The sequence below is a fragment of the Vidua macroura genome, chromosome 3 (genome assembly GCF_024509145.1).
Source record: "Vidua macroura isolate BioBank_ID:100142 chromosome 3, ASM2450914v1, whole genome shotgun sequence".
Taxonomy (NCBI): domain Eukaryota; kingdom Metazoa; phylum Chordata; class Aves; order Passeriformes; family Viduidae; genus Vidua; species Vidua macroura.
The window spans coordinates 24751340-24765660 of record NC_071573.1 but is presented as its reverse complement, the minus strand read 5'-3'; the positions used below and the strand labels follow the sequence as shown (position 1 = coordinate 24765660).

General features: G+C 35.3%; 1 protein-coding gene and 1 long non-coding RNA gene across 8 annotated transcripts in view; one reads left to right on the top strand and one right to left on the bottom strand.

Annotated features, from left to right (window-relative positions):
• USH2A (usherin) overlaps positions 1 to 14321 on the bottom strand; it is a 374152-nt gene that overhangs the window by 174153 nt on the left and 185678 nt on the right. For all 6 annotated transcript variants that reach the window (XM_053974132.1, XM_053974137.1, XM_053974131.1 and 3 more), the window contains 2 exons: positions 10134 to 10281; positions 3125 to 3276 (listed from right to left, as the gene is read on the bottom strand). In XM_053974132.1, the coding sequence (XP_053830107.1) occupies positions 3125 to 3276; positions 10134 to 10281 (300 nt within the window). The remainder of the gene's footprint in view (positions 1 to 3124; positions 3277 to 10133; positions 10282 to 14321) is intronic.
• On the top strand, positions 8627 to 13448 carry LOC128805443 (uncharacterized). 2 transcript variants are annotated; one of them, XR_008436441.1, is made up of 4 exons: positions 8627 to 8758; positions 9826 to 10014; positions 13049 to 13106; positions 13259 to 13448. It is a non-coding gene; the product is annotated as an uncharacterized LOC128805443 (long non-coding RNA). The 2 variants fall into 2 exon arrangements; XR_008436442.1 differs by lacking the exon at positions 13049 to 13106.

Here is a 14321-nt window from a genome sequence, read left to right as displayed (position 1 = left end):
CAATATTCCAGATATTTACTATTGAAATTTCATAACTTGTAGTCAACATTCAGTGCTATGGAACAAAGTAATTTGTTGTTATGTTATTAATGGGGACAATTTTGTTTCTCCTACATTATTTATTTGGTTTTTTCTAAGGTATAAGATGGTTTCGCACCTCTGTAAGTGCCTCTCAGCTGCAGGTTCTTGGGAGTGCTAATAAATGCTATTTTTAATCTGCCACACCTGCTCTGTCATCTAAATAACCAAACATATTTTCTCTGTCCTTGAAACATGAATATTGTACTTTTCAGATGTAAAGATTGGGAAGCTTATTGTTTACAAGTGCCATGTCCATAATACCTCCATATGTGCTTCTCTATTTATACACTTTCTTATATTTAAACTAAGTGATAAGTTGCAGTAAAATCAACAGGATAAAGTACATGCTTAAAGAAAAACAAGTACTTCATAGATTTATTGGATCACTGCCACATTGATTATTTGGGTATTTTAGTCAAAAACATCCTTATGTAAGGATTTGACTAAACTGTGCTTTCTAAACAAAGTGATTTCCAGAAAGTGCCCCTAAATGCAGGTGCTCCAATCAAAAACATCATGAATGTGAAGAAATTAATAATAATTATGTTTTTCTACTGAAGAAGATTCAAAAAAACTTTAAATAATATAAATTTGTAGCAATCTGTATCATGTCCTAAACAGTTGCAACAGCTGTATTGTGTCTTCAGCTTTTTCTTTATGATATGCTATATAAACATATGGCACAGAAAACCTTTTTCATACTCATTTTTCTAAATATTACTTTATATACCACCCTGTGGTATTTTCAACATATTTACTAATAACTTAATAAACAAAGACTCTGTTATCAGAGAAGTGACATCAAATCATAGGATAGGCATAATAATACTGGGAAAAGTACTAGCATACATATTACTAAAACCCTGAAATTTAAATTTAATAGCAGTGGTTTGAGATGAGATATATTCAGTTTTGAAAATTTCCATTTATTTATAAGACATTTACAGGAGCTAACTCATTTCAAAACTAGCATAATTTTAATTTTCTTGAATTTTTTCAAAGAATCTATTAGAGGTTACACTTGCCCTTAATAAAACTTTTTTTTCCCTCTTTAGGGACAAAACAATTAAACAATTAGAACAGACAATAGCAGTATCTTGGGAAGGGGAAGAATAGGAAGAGATTAAAATACAGCTTTTCTTAATTTACTTAACAATTTCTACCTCATTTAAAAATAAATCATAGTCACAGAAAAATGTCAAACAAAAACTACCTAAGCTGAACAAAAATAAGTTTTTGAAATAGAATAACAGCTAATGCTCTCATAATTAATTAAGATCTTCAGAGCCACCTTCAGGAATATAAGGTGGACAAATTCCATATTTAGGAGACTGTCACATGATTTTCCTTGATCGATTAGGGCACATTAAGCACAAGATCAGCAACAAAAATAGCTGGAAGCATATCCGTTTACTGCTAGGAAATGTTTCCCATACTATTTAGAGCAGAGGCAAAACATTAGGTTTCTCTCTTTTTTTTTTTTTTCTTTTTTTAAGTGTTGGATTTTCTCCATAATTGATATGAAAATCTCTTTTTAAAAATCAAATGAAGATCCAGTGCTTTAACTTCCTGGCAGCACTTAGGTGAGCCTAAATCAAGATGTACTTCAATTCCTGTGATTAGAGATGGATCACTGGCTCTGGAAAACAGTTTGTGTACTGATGTTGGGATGCAGATGAGTATCAGCTACCAGCAACCCCTTAGAATTGTTCCAAAAGTCAAGTCACAAGTCTGTAGTTCAGTGGAGACATCAAAAAAGACTACTAAAAATATTTTTTAAACTGTAACCACTGGTGTTCTCTTCAGTCCTTTTGATGCCTATTTGATAGGACAGTAGTACTGAAAACTTACATATTTCATCTGTATGCAAAGTTTGGCAATGAGTTGTCTTAAGCATCACTACCAAAACAATGGCTTAGGTTATTGCACATCAAGTAACTTAAAATAAGGTTTGCTTCTGGGGTATATGTGAAGTTGTAAAAATGTACAAGAAAAACTGGCAAAAAGCCATTCAAGCTTTTAAGAGTAAATATTCTTCAAAGTAGAGGAAGCTATAAAATGTTTAATGGTTATAAAGTCTAGTTGTCTTCTGTAGAGAGAAAACATTACCGGCATTTGAACAAAAGCAGTCTTGGAAATAATATTGGAAATGTGACTAACAAATTGCATCATAAAAATAAAACCTGGAAGTTCTTTCCTGATAAAAAATAGAAAGAAAACCACAAAAACCTCCCAAATCTCTTTTTTCTTCCTTTTTTTTACCAAATTTAGAAGTCTACAAATAAAGCTGAATTAAACAAAAAGTTAAATCCCAGAATAAACACAGGCCTCTTTCTCAGTTATACTTGAAAACAAACCTAAGCACAGTAGATATGATTTTAGTTATTCGTCAGCTACAGTACTATGAAATCATACTAGATTTATCAGTTCAGCTATATCTCTATAAACCTTTAACAAAATGAAAAAGCCTCAGGAGGTCTGTTTTTCACAAATTTGTCAAATTTAATATTCCTGTATTCTCAAATCCTGAAAAAATGGGGTGTTACACAAGACTGCTAAAATCTGTCCAGTGTAATATTTTGATCACATACTTGCATTCAAAAGATTTATGAATTACCATATTTTCCTTGCTCCTCTTGCCACTTCTGGCTTCTGCAATTCTCAAATTAACTTTAGTCCTTTCAGTCCAGCAGCTAGAAATTTGCTCATTACTGGAACAGTAACTCTCACTTTATATACATCCTTGTAAATCTGGTTAAAGCACACCTGCACCTTTCAAACAATATTAACTCCATTTAATTTCAATAATGTGTGTTTCAGCCTCCGTTTTTGTCTTCCTTCATTGTACCTATATTCTACTTTGGAATGGTGCCTAACAATGACCTATTGAATCTTTAGCAGCTCTTAAACAGGATTTTTTTTTTAAATGTCACATTTTGCCAGATGGGTTAGTACTGCCCAGAGTGAATCATCACCATTTACTCTGATATTCACTGTCATCTGACATTTATTACACTCCCAGAATGTAAATTAAGGTACTCACCAGTGGACCTAAAGCACAACCTTTTGCAGTACATGCCTGGACTCTGAAGGAATGCAGACTCCAAGGAGCAAGCCCATAGGCGTAACAACTTAGCTGTGATGAATTTTGCAGCAGAACACCATCCATGTACAATCCATAGCTAGTAATAATACCTATAAAACAATGTGAGAGTGCTCAGTAACCAAAAAGATACAGAATTTAGAAGAAAAATAATGCTACAGACACCAAGGCAGTAATAGTATTTCAAACTGTTTACAATTGAGCAGATACTGTTTAGCATGGCTGGGCAGATAAAACTCAAAAGAAACATACTTTCCCATCTTTAACTGTTGAAAACCTCACAAGTGGAGTGCATCTCTTTAAACAATTACACTATTCCAAACATTACCCCTTAGCAAACTTGTTTCTTGAGTGGCAGCCAACATCACCTTGGAATAAGGGAAACTGAGGCAATTCTGCTTCACAGTCTACTCTGCATATGGCTTTTCAAACAACACAAAAAAACATCTCACATCTTCACAGGTTCAGACTTAGAAACAAAATCTCCGCAATAATTGAAGTACAGAAAGACAACTCAGAGCAGTGCTGTAACTACAATGAATCAGTAACAAGTAATTTAGTCACACAAACCACCTTTTTCATACCCATTCTTTATGACAATTACTTCAGATTTTCGGCACTTTACCAACAACATACTTCATTAATTTGGGATAGGAATGGGGTGGTTGGAAAATTTTACCCACTTTTCTTAATGAAATCACAGAAGAATAATGATTACTGTTTCCTTCTCAATATGCTGTAGAAAAATTCCTGAAATAAACTACTCCTTGCCCATTCAATCTACAGAAAGAAAACATATTTGGAAACCCAAACATTATCAAGATTTTTAGACAGAGGAAAGAACGGTCCTTCTTGTATAACTGGTTAATACTAATTAAAACATCAAGTGATTGCTTATTGCATTTATAAAGAATTCTAAAACTTTGTTCTTCCAAAGGTACATGGTAGGATAACAAATCCTGTACAGTGTTTTGAATTTAATTAACTAAAGACTTAGTTTTACAGATTTGCTTAGACTTTGGAAACTAAGCTTGCAAAGGAGTACTTTTTCTCAGGTTTATTCTGCCATCTTTCTCACTTCTGAATAATCGCTCTTTTTAAAAGTTATTTCAATTAGAAATCTTAGGCAAATAAATGCAAAGTTGTAGGATTCATTTGAAGTGATTTTAGTTCAGAGGATGCCTTCTAATCCTTCCATTATAAAAGACAAATTCTATTGTAAAACTACAGCTCAGCTCACCATTTCTTCCCTTAAAAATCAATTTTTTGAAACTACATTGAGGAAGATTCAATGTGAAACTGAAAAAATATTTTCCCTTCCACAAAATGGCAAACTGCTTCATAAATAAAAGTGTATACACAACTGTTTCAGCTGAGCTTTGAAAAGTTCTACTTCAAAAGATTTATATGCTTAAGAGCTGAGTATGGTGAAGTGATTCACATGCTCCTCAATTCTCTTCTCTTCTAGAAAAGTGAGAGGCTACACTCAACTCAGACAGCAGAGATGTGTGTAGGAGGAGGTCCTGGAAAATCTCACACTATCAATCTTACCACATTTGACATGCTTCCTAAAGCAAAAATCCCTTGTGGTTCTCTGTCTGGTTGCTTGTGAAGCAATAACATGAATGGTTGATATTTCTCCTCCATTAAATAAACAAATTTTATATATATGGGTATATACTTTAAAATATTTTGTTCATCTCAGAGGAAAAATGTGAATGATGGTATTAAGGATGTGTTTTACAGGGAAAAATGCCATACACTGAGATAACACTAAGCACCTACTATACCTGTAGCACTAACCCCTTTAAAGTATCATAGAATAGAATCACAGAATTACCTGTGCTGGAAGGGACCAACAAGGATCACCAAAGTCCAACCCCTGCTGGCCCCGCACAGGACACCCTCAAAAGTCACACTATGTGCCTGAGAGCACTGTCCAAACACTTCCTGAACCCTGTCAGGCTGGTGCTGTGACCACTTCTCTAGGGAGCCTGTTCCAGTGCCCAAACATCCTCTGGGCAAGGAACCTTTTCCTGGTATCCAACCTAAATCTCCCAAGACACATTTATGCCATTCCCTTGGGTCCTGTCACTGGTCACCTGAGAGCCCAGATCAGTGCCTAATAAATCATTATTAATTCATTTGATACTTATGATAACAACATGAATCATAATCAGGTCACTTGGCATTAATGCTTTAGAGAGTTCCTAAAGCCTGTGCAGCATCCCCACTTGAGGAGCAGCTTGCTGCTCAACTCTATGAGTTTTTGTTAGTTCTCCCAGAGAACAATCGTCCCTAAAAATCTGATCCATTACCTCTTGATTTTACTTCTGCCTTTGCCTTGTAGGACACTGATGGAGAAAACTACAGTATGAAAAGAAAGGAAAGAGTACATTTCAGAAGAAAAGGGCTAATAGCCCATTTTTGAGATATGAAGCCATTTTTTTAAATTAGGCAATAACTATTTTTACCAGGGATAAGTAACTCTGCCTCCCTATTTCACCAGTATAGGCTTCCAAAACATACAGAGAAAAAGTTCAAAGTCAGCCCAAAGTTAACAAACTTCTTGAGACTTGCTAGATATTGCTGAAGTTTACCAGGCATAAAATATTTAAGACTATAGGACATTTTTCTGATTTACAAGGCTTCCTGAGCAACATGTGATCATTATGAAAAGATGCAGTTTCTTTATAATTATGAAGTCTAGACAGCTAGGTCAAATCTTGATTTCAATGAAGACAAAATCTCTATTGTCTATAGTACAATTATGTTTCACCTTTGAAAAGAAATCCAAGAATGCAAATTAAATTTAAACTGAAGAAAGCTATAAAGTCTTCTTCTTCCTTCTTTCCCCTCTCTGGGTGAGGCCATATAATGTGTCAATGATATTCAAGACACTAAAGAGATTTTGAATCCAAAGTACTACAAGCACTTTTAAGGTGCAATCTACAGGTCAAATCTTAAGCAAACATACTTTTACCTACATCAGTTTCACTGACTACAAACACCAGTCGTCTCTCATAAGCACAAGGATTTGCAAGAACAAGTACTGGCTTAGTTCACTGAATAATTTTATAAATCAGTTTTTACCATACCTAATATTTTCTATTAAAATTCCACATGGCCTTGGAAGATACAGTCCTGATTCAGACTTGGTTTTATCTATGGCATGAACACAAAGTGAAGTTTTTGAGAACTGACCAGCTAAGGAAAATTTTTGGTGGAAAACTTTCAAGGATTTTAAAAGAGCAGATCTCAAACCATATGGCAAGATTATAATGGATGTGCTCTGAAGAAGAGATCATTGTTTATTAAGGCCACTAGAATAATGAAAGTCAAAGCAGAATATCTGACGACACATGATTTCACAAGCCTCTCCATACACTGCCCTCATCTAAATGGTCAATATTGCCTATTCTACCTAGTATCTACATACATATGTGAACAGGTATGTGTAGAGTGGCAGAATCTGGGCCATGTCCCATCAACCATTTTATTGTTGGATTGAAAATAAGACAAAACAAAATGTCAATATTCAAATATATTCAACATGTCATCTTCCAAAAGTCTTTTTTGTACTTGGTACATAAATTATATTTCTGAAGCAACTTTCAACAAATAATTAGGTGTATCATTTCCCATTTTTCTATGAAATATTCTTTTCCCCAGTAAATAATGCAAATAGACCTTAAATTCAATAAAAAATGGTAGCCCTGAAATTCGATATCTACACTGGACAACACGAGCCTAGGTGTTCCTGTACCCCAAAGCTTGTTTCACCTCATTGTGCCATCTTTATGAAGAAGCCATGTAGCCTTTAATCCTGTTTGCCACCTTTGACCTCCAGGGTAGCATTTTAATTCTCCTTAACTTTTCTCTAATTCAAGGCAAACAGCTGGACCCCATATATATCACGAGAGCATAGCAAAGTCTGTGCTGTCCAAACCCCAGCCAGCCCACACACCGATTAGAAGCTGATAAGCCTCCTCAGCCCGTGGAAATAAGCAGTAGCATCTGTCAAACAGTAGCAAACCAAAGCAGGCAGGAGAGAAAGGAATGGCCCCAGAGATCTAATAAGGAGATGGCAATCTATGATATGCAAATCTTTGCAATTCTGAGGTTTCCACCTGAAACAAAGCCAAGCTCGGTATTTTTGAAAAGCACTCTTTACACTTAGCACCCTGAAACACACCAAGCTTGAACCAATTCAGTTCAAAGCAGGAAACAGTTTCTATGCTTTTGGGAAAAAAATACAGAAAAAACAAGAATGCACCAGTAGAATGCTGAAGAAATAAAGTTTTAGGGAAAGTACCTAAGTACCTTCTGCTGGTCTTTCTCAAATTTTATTCTTCTCAACTAGGATATTTTTTCAGCCTCTTACACAGTTTTAAAACACTGACACAGCCATCAAAAATGATGTGGCCACAAGGCAGCCCAAAAGATGTGTTGAGAATGAGCAAAACTAAGTCACTGAACAATGCGAACCTTCCTGATTAAGCACTTGCTCAGTCAAAACTTTTACAGCTTATTTGCTGGTGGGTTTTTTTTTAAATTCTTTTCAAGAAAATGGGGAAAGGATGGAAATAGAAAATCGGAGAATAAGAAAAGATGTTATTAGATAAATCACAGAATCATTTAGGTTGGAAAGGATCTTGAAGATCATTGAGTCCAACTGTTAACCCAGCACTGCTAAATCCACCACTAAACCATGTCCCAAAGTGCCACATCTTTGCATCTTCTAAATACCTTCAGGGATGGTGACTCAACTGCTTCCCTGGGCAGCCTGTTCCAATGCTTGGGAATCCTTTCCATGAATAAATTTTTCCTTATACACAATCTGAACCTCTGTGGCACAACTTGAAGCCATTTCCTCTTGTCCTATTGCTTCTTACCTGGGAGAAGAGACTGACCCCCACCTGGCTACACCGTCCTTTCAGGCAGTTGTAGAGAGGGATAAGATCTGCCCTGAGCCTCCTTTTCTCAGGTTAAACAGCCCCAGCTCCCTCAGCTGCTTCTCATCAGTCTTGTGCTCCAGCATCTTCCCCAGCCCCATTGCCCTTCTCTGGACTCAGTCTAGCACCTCATTGTCTTTTTTCTGAGTGAGAGGACCAGAACTAAATACAGGATTGGAGATGTGGCCTCACCAGTGCCAAGTATAAGGGGACAATCACCACCCTGGTCTTGCTGGCCACACTATTGATGATCCAGGGCAGGATGCCACTGGCTTTCTTGGCCACCTGGGCACACACTGGGTCCTGCAGCTCAGACACTGTTGACCAGCACCCCCAGGTGCTTTTCCACTCAGCAGCTTTCCAGCCTGTGGCACAGCCTGGTCTCATTGTGACCCAAGGGCAGCACCCAGACTGGGCCTTGTTGAACCTCATAAAATTGGCCTCAGCCCACTGATCCAGCCTGTCCAGGTCCCCCTACAGAGCCTTCCTGCCCTCCAGCAGATCAGCATTCCCACCCAATTTGGTAACATCTGCAAACTTGCTGAGGGTGCACCAACACCATCAGCAGTTCCGTAGCAAGCTCTTTATTGTAGTTAAAAGGAGAGTCGAGCTGTACACAGTAAATGCTGTATTAACAATCTACAACACTCAAATTTAGTCATGCATCCCAGCTTTTAGTTGTTTTAAAGGAAGCTTGTGGAAATTTATTTATTAAACACTAGGTCTTTATTGTGTGCTGTTGATATGCATGTATAAATATGTATATGGACATATGTACTTATATTTATTTCATTAGTTAAACCACTCTCTAAATGGTTTGGATTTTTTTTCCACAATGCAAGAATAACAGGATCAGGTCCTGAAACTAGCTATTAAAAATGCCTGTTTCAGAGAAAATTATTCAGACTTTAGCACTAAGCCACATACATGACTGTCCTTGCCATTTTCTCCCCTCCCCTCCCTTAACCTTCCCATTTCTCCTGCCTCCTTGCCTTTGCCACACATGCTGATGAGATTTTAGAAATAGGGTTAGAAAGTTTCTAAGGGGCTAGGAAGCAAAATCTTCTACAATGACTTCCATACAAAAAACCATAAATTATCAAATACATTATTTAACAGGTGACATATTCTTATTTCTTTCTAAATTTAAGGCAAGACCTTACAGAATACAATCACCACTTCTGGGGGAATCATTTAAAATGTCTTTAGTGAAGTTGAACAAGTAGGATGTGCTTTATCACAACTGAAAGTGAGGGAAAAAACTTGCAGGAAAAAATGAAATTATTGTGATACCACTGGGAGAAATAATTCTATATATCGAAATAATATCATGAGCCAGTAAAGAAAAACATTTCTGATACTTCAAATTTACTGATTCCTACATAGTATCACTCTGATTTTATTATCATGCATGTAGCAGTGATTTAAACTGCTACATGCACGATAATAAAATAAGAGTGAATTCCAAAGTAAATGATACCGTGCAACCCCACTAGAAAAGTAACATTTGTTTAAAAGTTTTACATATGGATGTTTCCAAATGGAAAAAATTTCTAAACAAAAGAAAGTATATTGTTTAACTTTCACAGGCATAGAAATGTACAACTATATGATGAGTATGCAGAACACAAATCTAATTAATATTACATATCAATTAATGTAAAATAAATTAATTTTTTATTGGAGGGTGAAATTAACATCCTAGACTGATATTCTCCAAGAACGCCTATTCATCAGCTCAGTTGTCCTGGAAAACACTGAACAATGAGATGCAGTACACAAGAACTATCAAAAGGGAGCACTTTTGAGCCACTGAAACTGCATGATGGGCTGAAAACCACAATCTCCCAGCTGCAGACAATGATACTATCTCAGGTATTTTATGTGCTAAAATGATCATTAAAAATTAAGCACCACATATAAGCTGCCATTTAGAATATTAATTTACCTTTACTAATCATCTTTTTAACTTGAGGCTAAAAGAGTTCACTTACCATTCGGATACTCAGGCTTAGTCCACGAGATGTTAAAGGAGTCAGATGCATATGACTGGGCTTTTGGAGCAGGAACCCCTTCTGGTGTACTCTCATCTGTTATAGCTGCGCTGGCTTCGCTTATAGAACACCCACCTCCCGTGCAAGCCTTAAAATATTAATCAGAACAAATAAACACCTTTCAATGTAGTACCAATAATTTTAGCAATTAGGTTTTTTGCCTAAGTTTCATTCTTCTTCCACATCTAAACTTAGTAAGCCTATAATTTTCAGGTAGAACATTTTTCTTAGCATAGATTTGTTTACCTCTTTTCTTAAATAACAAGAGGATGTACAATAACTCATGATACTTAGCTTTTAGGCATATTATAGCTAAACATTCTTCTGTACTTCACAACAGCACCCGGAGCATGTGCAATTATAATAGTGAAAAACCACCCTATTATAAACCAGTGTGTATTAGTTGTTATTATTACATGTTTATGGAAAACAAAGTAAAATAATTTGTATTTCAGTTGCCAGAGAACAAAATGTTAACCACGCAATTTTTATATTTTGTTTGGGATATGAAATAATACAATGTGCAGGCAAAAGTGCATATCACTCCATATAACAGGCTTTTAAAGTTTTACATGCACATGTAAACATGTGCACATGCACATGTAAACATGTCCGTGTGATGTTTTGCCAATTATTTGCACTAATGCTGATGACAAGACTACACATGTTAAAAAGCATAAAAATATATATCTCGGTATTGCATTGAAAGATTTTTGTGCCAGGTTATTGTTTATTTTTAGGGTTTTGTTTAATAATAAAATTAAAACCTGAATTCAACAAATATTTACATTTGGACATACACTTACATAAAATTTATGGGATTATCTGTGTTTTAGTAAGTCCTCCATGTACTAAAGTGGACAAGTAGATCATCAGCACACAAAGAACCTTGCTCTCCAGATCTCCAGAAATAAAACATTTCTCTCAATCTATTATATTTCACTTGAAAGGATTAGCTTCAGTTTCCCATTTCACATTGTTTTTCAAATTAGAGAGCAGTCAAATACATTCCCTATGCCCTCCAAAACTGTATACTGACCCCAAGGGTAAAAATAAGTATTGTTTGTAAATGAGAGGCTCTTTATACATAAAGATTGTTTTGATATAACTGGAAATTACATGCCCAATACAACTAAAGAATGACTCCATGTTCAGTCTGAACTACGAAATAAAGATGAAAGAATGCAAACTCAGTTTTGGGAACATGCAAAAAATGGCATTTACTCTAAACATGATAATGTTTATTAAAAAACACCAAAAAATAGTGTCAGTTTAGATGGATGCTCAGGTAAACATTAGCATTTTGTTAAGAAAAATATTTAAGAAAATTATCCTTCTAGGAGAAGGAGAATAGTCTTTGAATGATTCCACTTCCACTGGCTTCATGAAGAAGCTGAAAAGAGCAGTTCTGAAGGCCTCTTTCTCATTTATTCCTTATTGACTTGCTAATTAATTTCCACCAGGCCTACTTCACCAGTGGAGAGCATTTCATTTAAGGGCTTGATAACAGCAGCCTTTCCATTCATTTATTTCTTGAATTTCACACAGCTCAATTTTTGTGTCTCTGAAATTTGCTGGGATATGAAGTTTCTGGTTCTTCTAATGAAAATCAGCAAAAGGGAGCTCATCTGCATTTTAGGTAGGGGGATTTTAGATTGGTGTATCCAAATTGACTGGACATCTGGCTATCACATCCAGTGATGCTCAAAGCCATGAAAAACCTTAATTCAGACTGAGTTCCCATTTTGTCACTCTGAGAAACAGATTTCAGGTGAAATTTGCAAAAAATACCAAAGGAAGTGGACAGCCAAAGGACCGATGCAAATCATATCAGATGACACCACATAGCAGCACTGAACCAGCTTACCCACACTGCAGTGTCCTGAGGAGATACTGACTTAACAGTTCAATCACAAAAGCACTTCAGTCATACAAATAAGAGTGACACCCTCGCTACTAAAGACAACTTTTCAGCTTTCCATTTGCTTTCAGACTGGCCTGGCTCACACTTACCCAGCTTAGAACACAAACAGAACAAAAACAAGTTCCTTTGCACTAATCCATGGAGACATGACCCTTTGTCTTCTTGGCAGACTTTAGGAAAGAAGCATTAGATTTGCTCACAAAACCTGTTGTACTCATTTATTAATAAAATTGCTGCATATTAAATGGCAGTGATCAATTCTGAAAATTGGTAACAGCATGCAAAAATAAATACTTTCTAACTCTCTTCAATGTAGTAACATTAACCTTTCATACAAAAGTTAAAGACAACAGCCTGTGATGTGCTGAAAGTTCTGCTCATGAGGCTCCTGATTCCTGTGTTCAAGCTGCAATTTTTGATAACTCAACACAGAAACCAAAACCAATTTTTGAATGGATACAAACCAAAGTTAATAGTAACTGTGAAACAAGGAAAAGAAAAAGTTTCTAGCTGATAGAAGTATTTCATTCTAACAAAAAAAAAAAAAAAAAAAAAAAAAAAAAAAAAAAAAAAAAAGGAAGGATTTAGTTACATCTTCCACTGTTGATGGTTGTTTGGGGTATTTTTATTCTAAAGTTTTATCAAAATTCATTTAAATTATATATGAAACACTAAATATTTTTTTTTCCAGGTGTGTATGCTTGATTTGAATATTTTGTGGATCTGGTATTTGTTGGGTTTTTTTATATTTGGAGTTCTTTCCTTTCATAAAGTATACAAGTAACATTTGGCCATGTTTAATCTTCATAACTTGTAAACCTCTAACAGTACATTCCTCTCAAACCAGTCAAACTAGTTCTATATATGTTTTATGAAAGCTATCACACCTCAAAGATATGGAAATTTTCATGCACTTTTATCATTTTCAAAGCTGCAAGGACATTTAGATCTTCTAACTCACCTATCACAGACCACTGCATTTTATCCAGGTAAATCTGGTTATCTTTGTCACTGGAAGAAATTATTTTTCCTACTTTCTGATTAAATGCAAATATTAAGGGGGATTAAAAAAATTACAAAGAAGTGAGAAATAAAATATAAAGAGCAAAATGTTCCTAAAAATTTATTTGATAACTTCTAGGAAATCTGCACATGCTGATGAAGCAAAACCAACATCCACACAACACCTCCTCCCGTATCCCAAGGCAGAGCCACCAAAAGAAGCAGTCCCAGATGCTCTCCAGATTGTAGCTGTTAATTCTTCCCTGATGCTCTCTCCTTGTGCCGCCATGCATAGCAGCTGGGCAGGAGCAGAGAAGAGCTGTGGCACAGTGAAGGACAGCACAAATTCTTTTGTAAAGAATAAATAAAAAATCAAAGCATAAAATGCTTGTTGAAGTAATGTCTTAGTTTTGGACATGATGCTATTATATATGCTAAGCAATTTACTATGCTGAAATATCTAGGCACAAATGAATTAATTTCAACATGTATCTAAGCTGTAATTAGACTGAATATCCTTGTTTTTTTCAGGTTCAAGTCAGATCCTTATCATTACCTGAAGGTAGATTATTTTGTGTGGTATAATATTTAGAACATTCAAGAGCATGTTAAGAAAAAATGAATGCATATCCAGTCTACATAAATGTAAATTTATTCATAATCAAGAGCAGAATATTTTTCTATGGCATTTATCAAAGCAAATATCCTTATATTGGTATCGTTATAAAATGAACAGTGTGCTTAAAACAAGGGACAATCCCCTCCTTTTATTCACATATTTTCTGGTTTGTTAGTGAGTTGAAGCTGTTCTATTTCATCACAAAATAAAACCAATGCAATGAAAACACTAATGTCTTTTAAAATGTTTTGAATACACAAAGTGCTACTTTACACTGAACTGCTCTTCTTTGCTATTTCCTTCTAGGTAGAAATTTTAAGATGAAAGAACAAATTGCTATGGTACAAAATATGAAAGGTTGACACTTCAAAATATATTAAATGTTTCCTTGTAAGTTGTGTGCAATGAAACGTTTTAAAAACATTTAATATAGTTCTGCTCAATTTTTTATTAGTTATCCAACTTATCCTTGACGAAAACCTGTATTTAAATTACATACACATTTTTGTGAGTCTGTTTTGAAACAAAAAAACTACTTTTGTTCAGGATGGCTCACCCACCTTAGTTTCAAAAAGAAGAGGTT